This window comes from Artibeus jamaicensis, unplaced genomic scaffold (assembly GCF_021234435.1).
Source record: "Artibeus jamaicensis isolate MK-2021 breed Jamaican fruit bat unplaced genomic scaffold, CSHL_Jam_final contig_685, whole genome shotgun sequence".
NCBI classification, from domain to species: domain Eukaryota; kingdom Metazoa; phylum Chordata; class Mammalia; order Chiroptera; family Phyllostomidae; genus Artibeus; species Artibeus jamaicensis.
The window spans coordinates 13123764-13142483 of record NW_026521924.1 but is presented as its reverse complement, the minus strand read 5'-3'; the positions used below and the strand labels follow the sequence as shown (position 1 = coordinate 13142483).

The window sequence follows — 18720 nt, the reverse complement described above, 5'->3', positions numbered from 1 at the left end:
GGATCCATCACTGTACCGGCTGTGGCAACACAGCCACCACCATAGAAAAGAAATGCCAGAGACCTTTGCCACTTACTGCTACGCCATTGAACTGCTGAGTGGTGACAAGTCAAGATGTTCAGCTTTTATTTGAACAAAAATGTACAGATATGAAAATTATTAGGTCATGAGAGCAAATGGAGTTCACCATTGACACTGGTGGTTCAGTTGCACTTGGAAGATTCAGATATTTTCCAAAAATTATCGACAGATGAATGACAATGAATAACTGTAGTCTGGACACACCTGCAATTTCACAAGCTTTGTGAATTTGTCCATCTAAGCCTTCTTCTTCTTGCCATGTATTTTGTTATTTGCTATTACATTTCTTTAATTTGTCAGTTACAGTTGACATTCAGTATAGTTTGTATTAGTTTCGGGTGTACAGCATATTGGTTGGTCTACATGCGTGGTGACCATTATCAGCTATAGCGCATCATAGGAGATCCCACTTAACTCGGTTGTTCTGAACTCGTGTTTTCTCCATTTCTTTGAGGAAATTTCACCTGTATTTGTTCCACACAGAATATTCACAGAAGGTAATTCTCCATCGACTTCACACTTGGCATTAATCCTCAAGTAGACACCTGAGCGGCATCAGCACTGTCTATTGACTCATCAAAAAACAAGGGAAACCGCTTGAAATTGTTTGCCTGGTTGTTCAGTAGGACATTGCTCTCACTGACCTCAATCATTCAAGCACCTGTTCTTCTTGGAAACTCTGAAAGTCTTAAACGCATTTATTTTCTCTGGATACATTTCCTTAGCTCCTGCCATCGAACACAATTTAATTTCTTCACCACTGGTCGATGAGGAACATGACATTGGAAACTGGAGAGAAGGGATCTTTACTATACAGAGACAGACACCTAGATGGATACATCTTAACAGTTGTATGGAAAGCTGACGCTGTAAATAATGAACTTGGCTATCTCACTGAGCTTTCTAAGCCCGGTATTGAAGGTGCAGTCTTGTTTCTTGCTGTTTATACTAAAATGTGAGAAGAAACAGATACATTGAAGAAAGAATCGATAAGCAAAAGGAACCAGGACTGATGGTTTTGAAAAGTCCCAGTCTATCTTAATTGCAAAAGACATCAAAAACAGACTCACTGGAAGGAACACATGCTCTAAAAAGAAAGCCAGAGGGGACACTGTACAACGTTTGCTCATGCTTCTGAGGAATCAAAGGATCTAAAGATTCGTTGGCACCGGAGGTTCTTTTAAGCACGTGACTCAGACCCTCCTAGTCATCTCAGCAGAAGCCAGAAACAGAGATAGATTTATCCAGGAAAGATCTATGTAGGACCTTCTTGTCTAATGGAGTGAATTCCCACAGCTTTCATGGAAGACCCACCAGGCATCTGAGAATGATTTGTGAGCAGTGACACTACCGACTTGGGCTGAAAGGGACAAAGGAGAGATGAAATAAAGGAAAGCTGTTGGACTCCAAAATTGTTTCAGGCAGTTAACAGGCTGATGAAGTCTATTTGCTTGAAATGAAAGCTACTCTTCAAGAAAAAGGAAGGATGACTGTGAGGCAGAGTTCTGGTCCTGGAGGCAGAGATGCGGGTTCAGAGGGAGAGCCAAGAGCCCAGAGGGTTACTTTTAGGCCTTTGAAACCTAATAGAATTTCAGAACTGTTGGGAACTGGTGATTCCTTTCTCCCTCCTATGTTCTCCCTTTTGGAAAGAGAATATCTATAACCGTTATCTCTAGGCTGACCCATTGTTATGTTTTGGGAGTAAACAACTTGTTTTTTAGTTTCACAAGTCCACAGATAGAGATTTTGCCTCAAGGTGGATCCTACCCAGAGTCTGAGCTATCCCTGATTTAGATGATGAGATCTGGGACTTGCAAGCTGATGGTATTTAGATGAGATTTTGGTGGATTGACTTTGGAGATGTAGGGATGCTGGTGAGCGTATTTTACAGGCGCAAGGAATGTGAATCCTTGGGCGCCACAGAGCAGATGTGGTGGCTGAATAATGGCTCCCCAGGTCCTAATCCATGGAACCTGTGGTGTTACCCTCATAAAGCAAAAGATACATTTGTCAGTGTGATTCATTTAAGGATCCTGAGATAGGGAGATTACCCAGGTGTACCTTAAACCACAAGTGTCCTGATAAGTGTCCTTAAAATGAGAAATGATGTGGTTGTGGAAGCAAAGAGAAATCTGGAGATTCTGTGCTGCTGGCTGTGAAGATGCAGGAAGGAAGGAGCTATAAACCGAGGGATGCAAGGGATGGAGCTCTGGAAGCTGAAGAAAGGCAAGAAAACAGAGTCTTCCTTGAACCTCCCTTGGGAGGGAGAACAGCCCGGCCAGCACCGTGGTTTCGGCCCATCAGAACTATTTCAGACTTTTGGCCTCTGGAACTGCAAGAGAATAAGTTTGTATTGTTTTAAACCACCAAGGTGGTCATTTGTGAAAGCAGACACTGAAAACTAATACATCATCTAAAATATCATAATCCAATGACAAAGTAGTCTACCCTTGACTGTGACTTAAGAGCATAATATTCGAGGTCCACTTTCCTTTTCTTGTTTTTGCATTGTGGGCATGCACTGGCAGTTAAAAAGTAATAATCAGTGTGAGATGGTGGCGAGATGCACGGCACCTGGAATGTGGTCATGTTATAACTGCATCACGGCGGCGTGTACTGTGCTGGCCGGCCTGCTGCAGTGGTCTCGGACGCAACAGTCCCCGTTTGCCGGCAGAGCACAAAAGCAGCCAGAGACCACGTGCAAATGGAGGATCGTGGCTGTGCACCAAGAACACTTATTTACGGGCACTGAATTTGGATTTCATACTTCTACTTTTATGTGTCACAAAAATATGATTCTTCTTTTGCTATCTTTCCAACCATTTAAAAACCCAAAAGCCATTCTGAGCCCTTACACCATATGAAAGCAGGTAGCAAGCCAACTTTGGTCCATGGGCCATTATTTGCCAACCCCCTTTACAGAAGAGAAAACCGAAGCTCTAGCTTCATTTCGGAGGGCACCTGTAATTTGACAGCACTCATACTCAACGTTTTATAGGCATTTGTAACAATATCCTGAGGGAAACGCTATTATTATAATACCATATTATACAGATGTGGAAATGAAGGCCTAGAGATTTTCAGTATCTTGCCCGAAGATATCAAACCTCTAGAGGCAGCGCTGTCCAAGACAATATTCTATATGATGAAAAAGTCTATATCTGCTCTTTAAATAGAGTAGCTACTAGTAACATGACTATTGAGCACTTGAAATGTGTGACTAAGAAATTAAATTTTCTTTAACTTTAAATAATTTTAATTGCATTTTTTAAAGATTTTATTTATTCTTAGAGAAAGGAGAAAGGAAGGATGGAGGGAGAGAAACATTGATGTGTGGCTGTCTCCTGCATATCCCCAACCGGGGACCTGGCCCACAACCCAGGCATGTGCCCTAACCGGGAATCGAACCAGTGACCCCTTGGTTCGCAGGCAGGTGCCCAATCCACTGAGCCACACCAGCCAGGGCTAATTGCATTTTTAATAGCCACTTTGGACAGTACAGCTCTAATGGGGAGAGTAAGGGCATGAATATAGGCCAAAAAGAAAATAAGTAAATTATCCATGATGTTTCACAGTTAATAAATAGAGGAACAAATATTTAAACCAGGAATTTTAAACCCTGAAGTCCACTCTTTGGTGCCAAAACTACCAGCCAAAAGCCAGCAGTGGGCAGCTGTCTCTGGGCAAGCATTTGTGGAAGTCAGCAAGCAGCACAGGACTGTCAAATTAGTAGTGCCCTCCAAAATGTCACAGCTAGAAGCTTCATTTTTCTCTTCTGTAAAGTGTGGGTCAGGGGTTTGCATTACCCCTGAGAATGCATTTGAATTACCATCATCCTATCTCCTGGAATTGTAATCTGAAGACTGATTACAGGTGTGTTTGAGAGGCACCGTGAAGTTGTCCATCCATCACATCAGCCTCTGGAGAACTACTTCTGTGCAGGCGAAGCTCTGTGCTGGGCTCAGATCAGAGCTACATCAGTCTCCTGTGAGAGTAGGCAAAAGCCCATAAGATGTCAGACACAGGAGACCAATGTAGCCTGAGAAGCTGTGAGGTACTAAGGATGAGGAGCTGGGAAGCCAGAGTGCTGACCCAGCTACAATCCCCAGCCAAAATGGCAGCCCCCTGTGCGGCATTTTTTACTTGCTGTCCATTCGGACCAGAGCTCCAGTTCTTCCAAAGCAGTGGTGAAAGGCAGCTTTGGACCTGCTGGAGGGGGTGGGGAGGGGGTGTGTGCACACAGTCACGTGCCAGGTGAGCTTTGCAGCCACAATGTGTCTTCTTCTTTCCAGTGGGAAAAACAGAATGTATGATGTCATCCAAGAGACCGTTGAAAACGACTTCCCAACCTTCCTGGGCAAGATCTTTGCGTTCCTGGCCAATCCAGGCCTGATCATTCCAGCCATCCTGCTGATGTTGTAAGTTAGCCAAGGCTCATGGCTCTGCCTCACGGAAACCTCCCCTTTGCAGTTCAGACTTACTTAGTAGGTCCTTCCTTCTCACCTTCTTAGTCTGGATTTCCCAGAAGCAGATCCTGAGACAAAGATTCAAATGCAAGTAGCTTTTTGGGGAACAAGGGTAGGGAAGACAGGCAGAAGGGACAGGAAGCTGCTTTATTGTCCCTGGGATGACTTTAGACCTGCTGGAGAACCCTGGAAAACAATGTGCTTCAGACTAACTCTGCTCAAGAGCGAGGGATCTGCAGCATTTGTGTACCAGCTCCCATCAGTCCCTGGCTGAGTGCTGCTGGGAATCATGGGAGGAGAACTGTGTTGGTTCACTGCAGGGCAGTGGGGGTCAGCCATGTTCCTGGGTAGAACAGTTTCTAGGGAGCGGGCTGCAGGGGAAGCTTCAGGTACAAGGGTAGAGAAGTACTAGCAGTTGCAAGTCTTTTGGGGAGCACACTGAAAGAATGGGGCCAATAAATATGGGTGGGTGCTGATGGTGTCTGCAACACCCTCCTAACCAGTCACAGGAAATATCAAAGACCTCTGGGCTCTTAGTCTCCGAGAAAGCTAAGGAGCTGATTCAGCCTGTCCCTGGCAGGGTCCATGGGACTTCTCCTCAGAGTACCCTGTGCCCTAAAATATCTAGTGCATTCATTCATCACTGTCCCTCTCAAAGACTTAGAAACCCCAAGGGCAGCGGGTGGGTCTGATGATTTTTTAAAATATATTTTATTGATTATGCCATTACAGTTGTTCTATTTCCCCCCTTCATTCCCCTCCACCCTGCACACCCCCTCCCTCACCATTCCCCCCTTTAGTTTATGACCATGTGTCTCAAGTTCTTTAGATTCTATATTTCCCATATATTCTTGCCCTCCCCCCTATCTATTTTCTACCTACCGTCTATGCTACTTATTTTCTGTACCTTCTCCCCCCTCTCCCCCTCTCCTTCTCCCACTTCCCTGTTGTTAACCCTCCACGTAATCTTCATTTCTATGGTTCTGCTTCTGATCTAGCTGTCCTTTTAGTTTGCTTTTGTTTTACGTGTGGTTGTTAATAACTGTGAGTTTGCTGTTCTTTCACTGTTCATCTTTTTTATCTTCTTTTTCTTAGGTGAGTTCCTTTAACATTTCATATAATAAGGGCTTGGTGATGATGAACTCCTTGAATTTGATCTTACCTGAGAAGCACTTTATCTGTCTTTCCATTCTAAATGAAAGCTTTGCTGGATAGAGCAATCTTGGTTGTAAGTCTTTGCTTTTCATGACTTGGAATACTTCTTTCCAGCCCCTTCTTGCCTGTAAGGTCTCTTTTGAGAAATCAGCTGACAGTCTGATGGGAACTCCTTTGTAGGTGACTGTCCCCTTATCTCTTGCTGCTTCTAGGATTCTCTCCTTCATTTTAATCTTGGCTAATGTAATGATGATGTGCCTTGGTGTGTTCCTTCTTGGGTCCAACTTCTTTGGAACTCTCTGAGCTTCCTGGATTTCCTGGAAGTCTATTTCCTTTGCCAGAATGGAAAAGTTCTCCTTTATTATTTGTTTAAATAAGTTTTCCACTTGTGGCTGTTCCTCTTCCCCTTCTGGTACTCCTATAATTCGGATGTTGGAATGTTTAAAGATGTCCTGAAGGTTCCTAAGCCTCTCCTCATTTTAAAAAAATTTTTGTTTCTTCATCCTTTTCTGTTTGGTCATTTTTTTCTTCCTTCTGATCCACTCCTTTGATTTGATTCCCAGTTTCCTTTCCATTACTCTTGGTTTCCTGTGCATTTCCATTCATTTCAATTAGTTTAGCCTTCATATGTTCCTCTAATTTGTGACTAAAATCAACCAGTTCTGTGAGCATCCTGATCACCAGTGTTTTGAACTGTGCATCTGAAAGTTTAGCTGTTTCTTCATCACTTAGATTTATTGGCTCTGGGGCTCTGAGTTGTTCTTGAGCCATGTTTTGATCTGTTCGTGCCTGTTACGTATGAGGAACGGAGCCTTAGTTGTTCACCAGGGCGGGGCCACCCAGGTGGCTGGTTTGTGATGCTGTATGTGGGGGCGGGGTCGGAGAGGGACAATGGCAGTCCCCTCTGCCACTTCCCGCCACTGGGGCCTGCACGGTCCACCTCACTGCTCACTCCTTCATCGGTTTATCTGCTCTCGAATGTGTGACCGTGGTCAGCCCTCAGTGGGTCCATCTGCTTCTCCACACCTGGGATCTGCCCATGGCTGCTGGCGCACCTGGGTCTCGCACCTGGGTTGGTCTGGTGGATCTTTCCTGCCCGACCCTGCTCTGCTGCTGGCTCTGCCCCTCTTACCAGTTTGACTGAATGGTTTGTTGTTGTCAGACTTCCGTGTAGTTCAATTTTCTGTAGTTTGGTGTGTTTTTGTTGCTAAAATTTTGTTGTTTTTAAACTTGGTTGTGTGAGAAGGCACCGTGCTTCCACCTTTGCCTCCATCTTGGCGGAAGTCTTGGTCTGATGATTTTTGTATCCCCAATACCAGCCCCATGCCTAGGGCAGTGGAGGCAAACAAGGAATGCTCGAGGAAGGGCCAAGGGAAGAAAGGAAAAAGAGGCAGGAAGCTAGGGCCCTGGATGTGAATTACCATCATCAAAAATAGCCCTGGCCAGTGTGGCTCAGTTAGAGTGTCATCCCAGAAACTGAAAGGTTGCAGGTTCAATTCCAGGTCAGGGCACGTGCCTAGGTTTTGGGTTTGTTGCACAGAGGCATGTTTCTTCCCCCCCTTCCTCCCCTTCCCTCTCTCTAGCAGTCAATAAGCATGTCCTCAGATGAGGATTACAAAAAATACTAGAGAAAATATTAGTTTTCTTCTTTATAAATACCTGTTTTCAGCATACATCTTTTAAAGTTATAATATATTCCACCCTGTCTGGTGTAGCTCAGTGGATTGAGCACGGGCCTGTGATGCAAAGGGTCACCAGTTCGATTCCCAGTCAGAGGACATGCCTGGGTGGCAGGCCAGGTCCCCAGTAGGGGACACATGAGAGGCAACCACACATTGAGGTTTCTCTCCCACTCTTTCTCCTTCCCTTCCCATCTCTCTAAAAATAAATTAAAATACTTAAATAAATAAATAAATAAATAAAATTATAACATATTTCTAACAGAAAAGCACAACCGCATACATGATTGCAAGATTAGATGTTAAAACTTAGCAATATTTGCTCCAGATCTGTGTCTCTTTATTTTTTTTTTTAATTTTTATTTATTTACCTTTAGAGGGGAAGGGAAGGAGAAAGAGAGAGAAACATCAATGTATGGTTGCCTTCGTGCATCCCCTGCAGGGAACCAGCCTGCAACCCAGGCATGTGCCCTGACTGGGAATCAAACCGGATTGCCTGGTTCGCAAGCCCGAGCTCAATCCACTGAGCTACACCAGCCAGGGCTCTGTGTCTCTTTAAAAGAAATAAAATGTCACCAATATACTTCAAGTGCTACCCAATTCTTCTCTCTTCCTCTCTCCCCAAAAGCAGCCACTATTTTGATTAGTTTTCATCATTTCCATACTTGGTACTTTTTATCACATGTGTATGTACCATTGTTTTCTGAGTTTAAGGGTTTTTTTAATGAATGGTTCACACCACATAGCTTTTTCATTCAACATTGTGTTTAGGGGATGTACCCATGTGGGTACACGAGCACAGATTTTAATGCCTCTATTGTGTTCCATTGTATGAATGAGTGAACCACAGTTTATTCATTTTTCTGCAGACAGAATCTGGTCATTTCCCCTTTTTTTGCCATTGCAGAGGTGCCTCTCGTGTATGTCTCCCTGTGAGGGTTTCTCTAGGATGGACCTCCAGGGTCATAGGGACGCGTTTCTTTGTTCATTTTAGAGAGTGCTGAATTGCTCTCCAAAATGGGTAGATTTCCTCACATCCTCAATTTCAAACATCCTCTACTTCTAGTCCTGCATGAGGGAGGGCTGACATGATATGACAACCTGGACTGCCCTGTGACCCGCCCTAAGAAAGTTCTGGAACCCAGGCACCAAGCCTGACCCTTGTAGGCAGCCTCGGGAGGAATGTAGCCACACAGAAACCCTCGATCCTCTCTGACCCCCGGTTCCTCCCTAACAAATGGGTTGTTTACTAGGAGGAAGGGCAAGGCCTGGTGGAGACGAGGTGCGGGAACAGACAGTGGTCCCTTACCCGCCCTCCCCTCTCCCCTTTGCTTCGGGAGGCTCACAGGACAGCCCTCCACCTACACGTACATTCTGCTCTGAAGGCAACGTGGATCCTCTTCTCTGCATGGAGAGGAGCTGGTTGCAGACTCTACAAAGTGGCTACATGTGGCCCTGCCCTGAGGGGAAGGTTCAGAAGACCCAAGATGGAGTAGCTAAGGCTTGAAATGCGTGGAGAAACTGACAATTAGGATGAACCTAAAAAGCTCCCAGGCAACAGGCTGGCTGAGCATCCAACCCAGGGGCTCCCTCTGTTCTCAGGGGGTACAGTCCAGGTCACAGCCCCCAGCAGGTCCTGTGAAAGGGAAGCCCAGGCTGCAGCCTCCAGGGACACCGAGTCCTGCAGTCAGCCAGTGGGGCTGGGGGCTGAGAACCTGCAGCCCAGGACACACATTCCCGTCAGTGCACCCTGCACCGGGCCTACCAGGGCGTCTACATTTGGATTTCTGGGCAAACTTGGAGCAGGTACCTAGCAGCTCTGCCTGTCTCTGTACTTGAAGATTGTGGAAAGAGCTGTGGCTTCAAATGTGGGCTCTGAGGAGTACTAATTGATGTGCTGACCTTGGGCAAAGTACTTAACCTCTCTGAGTTCCAGGATCCTCTGTAAAGCTGAGAGTCATCCTTTCTGCCTTGTGGAGTTTTGCCAAAACCAGTGAGACGTGGCGGTGGGGCACGCACAGCACAGAGCCTGGCGTAGGGCAGGTACCCAGAAGAATCAGTAGCTTCTTCTGCAGACAGGGCACCCTGCTCCTCCCCCACCTTTTCAGATTTCCCAAAAGAGGGATGATACCTTTAGCCAGCTTCTACTGAGCACTCTAAAGGTAGAAATGTGTAGGTCATTTCCATGTTCCATCAAATAGAGAGAGAGCAAGGATGTCCAGGAGACCCTTTTTCCATGTTAAGGGGGTTACTGAGGATGGTAGGACCCCCCTCCACCCTGCCCAGAGGCAAAGCCTTGACACCTATTCCAGGAAGCCTGCCCTGATTTTCCAGACAGGCATCCAGCTCTTGCCACTTTCCAGGATAGTGATACCACAGGAACACACTCTTGTCTTACAGCCTGGCCATCTACTACCTGAACTCAGTTTCCAAAAGCCTTTCCCGAGCTAACACCCAGCTAAGGAAGAAAATCCAAGCGGTGAGTCTGTCCCAAGTTTCCTTCTGCCACACGTTTCATTCTGGAAGGTAAAAATGAAGTCATGTTTTTGTTTTTTACTGATTTGCTCTGTGAACCCAGTTGTATACTCTAAATGGCTTTCTTCTAAACCAAAGCCCAAAATATCTGTGTGACAGGCAGAAGCCTGTGAGATTCAACATGCATTTATATTCTGCAGATGTTTGTTTATATATAACAATAATTATTTAAATGTTGAGAGGTTGCTGAAGAACAGGTGAATTTCAGTGGATGCAACCAAGGTTAGTACATAATAAAATCAGTACACACAGTAACTCCTAGAGATTAAAAATACTACTATAAATAATGAAGAAAACGGTGTGGTCAAAACCACATGCTGCCTGTGACTCATGGGCTAAGAGTTTTTCTAAGTTCCCTCCACACACCGGCAGAGTCTCTCAACGTTGGCTGACCTCTGACCTCCCTTGTACACTCTCCCAGCCCCCACCCCCCACCCTCTCTAAGCCATGTTCTCAATTCCCCTCTGCCTCCGGTGGAACTAATCTCATCTGCCTCACAGGGGGTTCTCCTCCCTATCCCCACTTCCTTAATCTTACTGGGCTCCTGCCGCCCCCCCACCCCCATAAAGAAAACCACTGAACTAGAGGATTGGAGGGCTTCCATCCTCCCCTGGCCTGCCGCTCCTGCAACACAAGTCTCCGCTGACCTCGCAGCCAGTCATTGAGGACGAATAAGGCAATTTAAGGTGGTTCCCAAGAACTGAAGATTGAATCCTCGCCCCGTGGAGTTCACCATCCTGGGCCCCGAGACACAAACTCCCGTTTCCCTGGCTAAGATCAACCATGAGTTTTTTTTTTTTCCCTGCAGCTCCGTGAGGTTGAGAAGAGCCACAAATCTGTCAAAGGCAGGGCCACAGCCAGAGATTCAGCGGACACAGCTAAAGACAGCTCCAAAAATGCCACCCAGCTCCAACTCACCAAAGCAGGTAAGATGTGTTTCACGGTTGGTTACTTTTTACAAGGCCACATGGAAAGGAGTAAAGAGCGCGTGTTGTGAAACCAGACAGATCTGGGATTGAAATCAGAATTTGGACGATCACTAGCCGTGTGAAGTTGGGCCAGTGAAAATACGGATAAATTACAGTGCTGACCTCATACGGTGGTGAAAATGAGACAGAGCACGTGTTAAAGAAAAGTGCTTCACAGAACTCCGGGTGCAGAGAAAGGCTGGCCAAGGAAGGGGAGCTGGTAGGAGGGGCAGGTGTCTCTCTGAAATGGGGAAGTAGCACCGCTTGTCTTGCAGGGTTGTCAGACTCATTTCTATCCTCCCAGGCTCCGGTGACATCTTCTGGGGTGACTTTTCCTCTCTGTGTTCCTCACAATGTAGTTGTTTCAGAAATGATTTTTGTCTTCTTCAGCTTCTCTCCTGAATCTGTTAGTCCCCATGTCATATCCTCTTGATGTCCGGCGACTTAACCCAACATGGGAGCACTACTGGTGTCCCTCTGCACCCCTTCAAGATGCTCGGTGCCCACTGACATGGGTCGCAGCAGCCTGGGGCTAGGGAAAGTGTCCGTGTTTAGGTTGTTTTGAGCAATTTCTTCAGGAGGAATAGAGAGATTTGCATCCAGCAGCTGCTATGTTTGTATTTTCTTTAAAAGAAAAGCACTAGAATAGTTACAATAAAAGGATGAGAAATGGCCACATTCGGTCCTAAGAAAGTGTCACAGAGCTTCAGAAGGAACTAATCAGAAAGCATTTCCACCTTGGGAACAAGGAGAGGTCCAACTGGAAAAGCCCATCTCTGAGGTGATCCTGTTTTCCAAAGACTGTCCCTGTTGTGAAATTAAGCAGGGCCAGTATGCCAGGATTTTGGCCTTTGGTGTGAGAATTGAGTAAGGGGCACAAGAAATGATCGGTAGTTTAGGGGTTATAATTTTTAGTGCAGAAATGATAATTTATTTCATGCGTTTAGAACACACAGGCGTGACTATGAGAAAAAGAAACAAGAACATAGGCACATAGTGGTGTTTCCCTGCAAGATGAAAATCCTCCATCAGTTTATTTTCCGTTCTCCAGACCCACGAGTAAAGGGAGTGGCTATGGAAACGGGTCAGGAGAAACAGGGCGCCCGTGTGCTTCCCTAGCACACGTTCTGTGGGTATGAGAGCTGGCATGAGTATTCTAGTGCCCAGTGTTGGTGCTGAAATGGTAACAAGCTACTGTTGATTAGTGACCTGTAACAAGTAAACGAGTGGATGTTGGAAAAGGAGGACGAGAAGTCTGTGTCAGCATAGAACCCACCCCTGGTGAGTCCTCCCGCATCAGTGGAAGACGTTGCGAAGCTGCAGACCTTGTCAGTAAGGTCAGCTGCCAGTCCATCATGGCCGCACAGGATGGTTCTGAGACAAAAGGCAGAAGAGTGCCTGGCTGGCACCTCATTCTTGTGAAGCTGGGGAAAATACTTGAAATCCCCTAATTTTTCCACATAAGTTAAGAAATGGAATAAATGTGATACTATGTCATAATATCACCAACAAAACAAAAAATGAAGCATGTGTATTTGTACACTGATGGACTTAAGCATGGAAGGAAAAAAATAAGTGTACAAAATGCTGTCCATGAGAAACCAAGAAACTTGACACTGGTTCGACAGTGGCCAATTCAAGTCCCCAGAATATCAACGTGCCCGCCCACCATACCCACTCCTTTACCATCCCTTCAGTACTGGCTGCTGTTTTAAAGTTTGCCCTTCTTCAAGTTTTATTTTTATTAAATTTATCTGGGTTACATTGGTTAATAAAAGTACATAGGTTTCAGGTGTATAACCATAACACATCATCTGTATATTGTATCGTGTTCATCGCCCCAAATCATGTCTCTTTCCAATGCCATTTATCCCCACTCTGGCCTCTCTCGCCTCCCCTCACCCCCATTTTCCTCTGGTAATCACCATACTGTTGCCTATGAGTTTTATTTTGTTTTTGTTTATTTTTTGCCCTTTCAATTTTATATTGATTAAATCACTGCTGCAGAATTTGATTTTTTAAAAAGATTTTATTTTTAGAGAGGCAAAGGGAAGGAGAAAGAGGAAACATCACTGTGTGGTTGCCTCTCAAGCACCCCCTACTGGGAACCTGGCCCACAACCCAGGCATGTGTCCTGACTGGGAATTGAACCAGCAACCCTTTGATTTACAGGCCTGCTCTCAATCCACTGAAGCTACACCAGCCAGGTCCTGACTTTTTTTTTTTTTTTTTTTTAATGAAAATGTTATCTGAACCTATCCATTGGAGCTTAGGAATACGGTCAGCCTTTAGTCTGGGAATTCCAATAGCCTCACTGCCGCCCTCACTCAGCTGCTTTTCTCGAAGTATTCACTGGAATGGTCTCAGCTGCTGTAGCAAACACTAATGGCTCAAACACAGTAAAAGTGTACTTCTCACTCAGCACCACGTCCAAACTGGGTGTTTCCACCTGATGGCCACCTTCTTCCCAAGTTCGGATGCAGAGACCCTGGCTCCTCCCATCCTGTGACTCTGCCTGTGTCAAGTCGGTACAAGGGGAGAAGCCTAGAAGACACACCTGGAAGGGGTGCACATCAAAGCCTGGACTTCGGTCACAGGCCACCCCCATCCATCATGGAAATTTAGTCCATTTTTGTGTCCCAGAAACTGGGTTTGGTGAAGAATGAGCCAGTAATTGCCCCTAACTTGGAGTTAAGGGAAAAGAAGGAAACAAGCACAAGGGCTGAGCTGGAAACTGGATTTGATTCCAGTTTATACAACCGCTTCTGTCATACACCTGTGAGGCTGTTGTTATTGTTGTCCCAACTGTACACTCAAGAAAACCCAGGTCAGAGTCTAGCCCAGGGTCGGCATTCAAAATCGAGTTCTCCAGCCAGCAGACCATATTCCTCCAGCAGATTTGTTCATGCAAAGACTAGGCCAAGGTGCCCCCAGAGGGCTGAGCTGACCTTTCTCAAATCACCAAAGAGGACTGAAATCTACAGAGAACAGGACAGCTCCAGAGGGTTCCAATTCAATACCAAAAAAACGGTAGCAAAATCTCTCATGCCCTCATTCTTGTGTTGGTTCTCTTTTCAGGCACCACACCTCACTCTGCCAGCCAAAGCCAGACCCTGGACAGGAAGGCACAGGACCCTGGGACCTCCAGTTCTGCCCGTGGGACCACACTGCCTGCCTCCGGCCACCTCCCTGTGTCTCGGCCTCCCAGCCTCAGACAAGATGCTGGCCAAGCCCGGCCTCAGACTCACCCTGGGAGGTCAGCCTCTAAAAAGGGTGCTCAGAAACCTCCCCACTGACAGCTCAGACTCACAGGAGCCCTGTCCTGGGGCTGAATCTTGAGCCCCCACCAGCTCACACACCCACCCAAATTGGTGTTCTCTCTCCTCCAACTAAATGTGGGGCCTTGAATTACTTAGTCTCAGGCCCCTGTTGGCTCCCAAAACTGGAGGACAATGGCTTCATCTGCCCTTAGGGGAGCTGAGCCTCCTGCCTCCCCGTAACTGTCCTTCCAGTATCTTGGTTCAGGCAGCTCTGGATCTTGCGCTCATGGTGGTTTCCCTTGGTTCCAGACTTTGGGAGGAGAGGGCAGGGCTGTGACCACCATCCTAGACTTTCTTCATGGCACCTGTGTTGGAACATAGGTTTCTGCCAGTTCCACCAATGGGGAGGAGGGTGCAGAGGGGTCCATATTCCTGACCATCACCTCTGTCTGAAGCAGGTAAGACAGATAAAATAAAAGGTACAAGAAGCCAATGAAAATAGAACCAAATGAACCAAAGTCCAGCCATGGTGAGAAGATGATGACCCAGAGCCCAGTCTGAGGAGAACTGAGGCCAGTAAGCACCCAAAATGCACTGGAGCCTCCTAGCAGCAAGGCACGGAGGAGTGAGCAACACAGCCCTTCTTATCTGATTGAAGGCTGCGCAGGGCAGAAAAGTATTTTTCATGCATCAATTTCTAAAAGGAATTTGATGGCCTGCTTATTGTATAAGAGAAGCTGGAGATGATTTCTTTGAGGAGGCTCGCAAAGGGCACGATGCCGAGCCCTGACTCTGATGATCCACCTACTGTCACTGGCAGCACGAGCCAGGAGAAGGCCCAGCGGGAAGGCCTTGCCAGCAAGGGCAAAGGTGCAGCACCATCACGGTCCAATACTTTTCAATGGCCCAGGTGTCTTGCAGGCAGTTCCCTCCTCTTCTTCTGCCTGGCGCTCCCAGGCCCAGGTGGGCATGTGGCTTCAGGCTGAAGGGACCGCCTCACTCCATGTCTGAGAATTCTAAAAGAAGTCCTTTCCCTCAGCCACCACCCAATCATGTCCCTAGGGGTTCTCAGGAGACTCCCCCACACCCTGAAAGTCAGCCAAGTTCTGGTGGAGATTTTAGAGATTTCATAAGCTATGCGATTAAAGTAATTTCCAACTTCCCTCCCAATTCCTTCCCTTCCCAACCTAGCTCCAAAACCTCACACACAACCCGGGGTGGAGTGGGAATGGGGACACATAACCAGGAGAAATTATAAATTATTTCACCCCAGTGCATCTCCAGGCAAGGCTAAATAAGATATGGCTGATGGCTTATCTCCATGGAAGCAAGACCCAATCCCCAAATCCAAAAATGTTTGTGCATCATATGCTTTCTTCTGAAGGGCATGCCCTGGTTCCGAACTAGCCTACCTGAGACCTTGACACAAGAATCCATAGGATCTAACCCAACCAACCAGGACTGGGAGACCCAACGATGGCCACCACACTGGACCTGGCCTTCAAGTCATCCTGTCTGGGGATCATGCCAGTCCCTGGGGAAGGGAACAGGAGAGGCCTTTGTCATGAGCCTCCTAGCGATCACCGTCAGGCTTCTGGTGGCTCTGGACGTCCCTAAACACCACAATAAACAAAAACAAGTTACCCTGTGGTGATGTGAGGGGATCTCCACTGTCTACTGCTGCACGACAAATTGTTCCCAAAATCTAACAGCTCAAAACAATAAACATTTATTATCTTGTACCGTTTCTGTGGATCAAAAATTTGGGACTGATAGTCAATAATATTGTAATAACAATGTAGGTTTTCCGTTGAATACTTGAATTACTGGGGGGATTCCTTCATAAATGATGTAATTGTCTAACCACTATGCTGTACATCTGAAACTAATATAAAATAATATTGAATGTCAAGTGTAACTAAAAAATAAAATTTTAAAAATAATTTGGGAATGGCTTCACTGAGCAGCTGCGGTTCTGGATACTGTGGTCAAGACCTCAGGCAGGGCTGCAGCCACTGGAAGACTTGACTGCGGCCGCAGATCTGTTCAAAAGATGGCGTGCACACGTAGCCATTGGCAAACGGCTTTGGGTCCTTGCTGGCTATTAACAGGAAACTTTGATTACTCCCCACGCAGACCTCTTCACAGGGCTGATGGGGTATCCTCACAATATAGCAGCTGGTTTTCCCCAGAGCAAGTAATCCAAGAGCGAGCATGGGGGAAGCCACAGTTCAACACCTTCTGTGACCTAGGCTCAGAAGTTACCCCATCGATTCTACCACTTCCTACTCATTAGCACTGAGTCATTAAGTCTAGCCCACAGTCAAAGGGGAGATGATGAGCTGGGTCTCTTGAAGGGAGCAGTTACCAAAAATTTTGGGACATATATTAATAGGAGGTTTCCTAATTCAAAGTTACAAGAACTCTATGGAGAAAACTAAAGCTTTTTTTGAAAGATACCCGTCAGAGGACTAGATACTGGTGGCTCTCAGGACCCTCGAGCAACAGGGAACCTCCGGTGAGCTGGGGAGATGGGCAGAAGGCGGCAGCACAGGTAAGGAAGGAGGGTGTTGATGGGGTGTGGCTTTACAGCTGGGACGTGTTACTAGACAACCACCTAAAGACTGTTATAATCTGCATTCCTGGGTCTGACTTCCAGCTCATTCTATCTTAAAACCTCACTATTCGACCTGTCCAGGGACCATCAGGCATGAAGACCCCCTTCCTTCTTTCCTTGCTTCCTTTTCCCTTTCTTTACTCTCTCCCTCCTCCTTTTCTCTTTCTTCAGATCACCTGAGAGTGATTTGAATTAGAAAGTCTGCTTAACAATTTATCCAGGGAATTGTAACTGGTGTCTGCCTGATATGAGCCTAGTCTGTCTGTGTATTCCTTACTGGGGAGAAATGAAAGACAATGAAATGTGTCAGAAGCTGTTTTTGCAGACAGACCCTTTCATTTCTAATGATCTGCATGCTCAAGGTCCATGGAGAGCTCCATTTCACACAGAATCACGTTAAGTAGGAACACATTTTTGGTGAAGATCAAGGTGGACACCTGACTGCCCTTGACTTGCACACTCACTGAAACTGGGGAGTAATGTACCAACCACTAAGGGGACCTGGGAGGGGCACCAACAGCATTCACTATACTGGTGATCCTCAGTTCAGTAAAGTCATTCCCAGCATGCTCTGCAGAACTCCACCCAGAGATGGGGCACCAAAGCTCCTCAGGCTCTGTAAGGGGCAATAAGAAATAAGCCCGCCATGAAGAAAGGAACATTTTTCTCTCTTGATCTCGCAGAAGTGGAGGAAAAAAATGCTCCCTTGAGAACTTGAGAATTTGTATCCACAAGGCAGTTCTCACACAGAGAATCTAAATTCCTATAACAACTGTGTGCCCTGAAAAACTCAACTGGAAAATTTCCAAGTGATCTTAGATTAATAGTGCTTCCAAGAAAGAGGGTGGAGGAGGCAAAGAAACACTGACAAAAAAATCACACCAAATAGCATGTAAGAGGATAAAAATAAAACATATTAGAAATGAAAATAAACACTAATGGACTAAACCCTCCAGACAGAAGACAAGAGATTATCAAATAAATATCTAACCCCATGTATGCCTTCAAAATCTGAGACTCGGGCAAGCGGGCTCTTTACCCCTTTTGGTTCCTAGGATAGCAAAACTGAAATGCAACTGTCTAGAGCCAAGTCACCAGGTGCATGAGCACCACCCAATTTTGTGAGCTGGGCCTGTTTTCCAATGCCGATGATTTCTGCTAAAGACAGCTCTCCACAGCAATATGCCAGATAATTTATTCCTCAATGAAGTGTTAATTTGAAACATGTAAAGAAAGACCCAGGATCATGGCTGGGGCACAGAAGGTGTGTACAGATATCTCCATCACCAAAGTATGCCTGGAAAATGGGCAACATAAACCCAAATTCTGTTACGAAGATTCAACAAGCTGACACATGTAAGAGTAAGTGCAAAGCATTAAGCCAACTGATCAATAAATAACAGATATTATCACAGCTATGGCTAAGATGAAATATCTTCAGGCTCAGGTTATGAACACAAACACCATTCACTAAACAAAACTTTTACCCTGTAATTCTAATCAATTCTAGGCCTCAGAAGCTGCACCCAAAAAGACAAGAAACTCTGGGATAGCTGGTCTTCCTCAGACGCTTTTCATTCTTCTGTGCCTATGGAAAGAAATGTTGCGTATGTGGGCAACTCTTTACCAAAGACTTCTGCAGGGTTTCTTTCCACATTTAAATTGCTAGAAGCCTTTCGACGTTAACGGGGTTTCTCATTTGAGAAATGAGTGTAAGTGCTGCCATCTTGTGGTTGTTTCATGCAATGTCCTTTCCTGAAGCTCTCCTAGACAGTGGAATTGAAACACCATCATGCTGATTTTGCCTCCAGGATAGTTCTGAGAAATGCATCACTAGGCAATTTCGTCACTGTGCGAACATCACAAAGCATATTTAACACAAACATAGGTGGCACAGCCTACTACACACCTAGGCTATATGGTATACTACCCTCATGTATGAGGTTAGTCCTTATGTAG

At 46.0% G+C, this 18720-nt stretch overlaps 1 protein-coding gene across 1 annotated transcript in view; it reads left to right on the top strand.

Annotated features, from left to right (window-relative positions):
• Positions 1-14180, top strand: part of TMC2 (transmembrane channel like 2) — a 56292-nt gene extending 42112 nt beyond the window's left edge. The window contains exons 17-20 of the mRNA XM_053671247.1: positions 4374-4499; positions 9782-9860; positions 10725-10842; positions 13963-14180. Of these exons, the coding sequence (XP_053527222.1) occupies positions 4374-4499; positions 9782-9860; positions 10725-10842; positions 13963-14180 (541 nt within the window). The remainder of the gene's footprint in view (positions 1-4373; positions 4500-9781; positions 9861-10724; positions 10843-13962) is intronic.
• The last annotated feature ends 4540 nt before the right edge of the window (positions 14181-18720 follow it).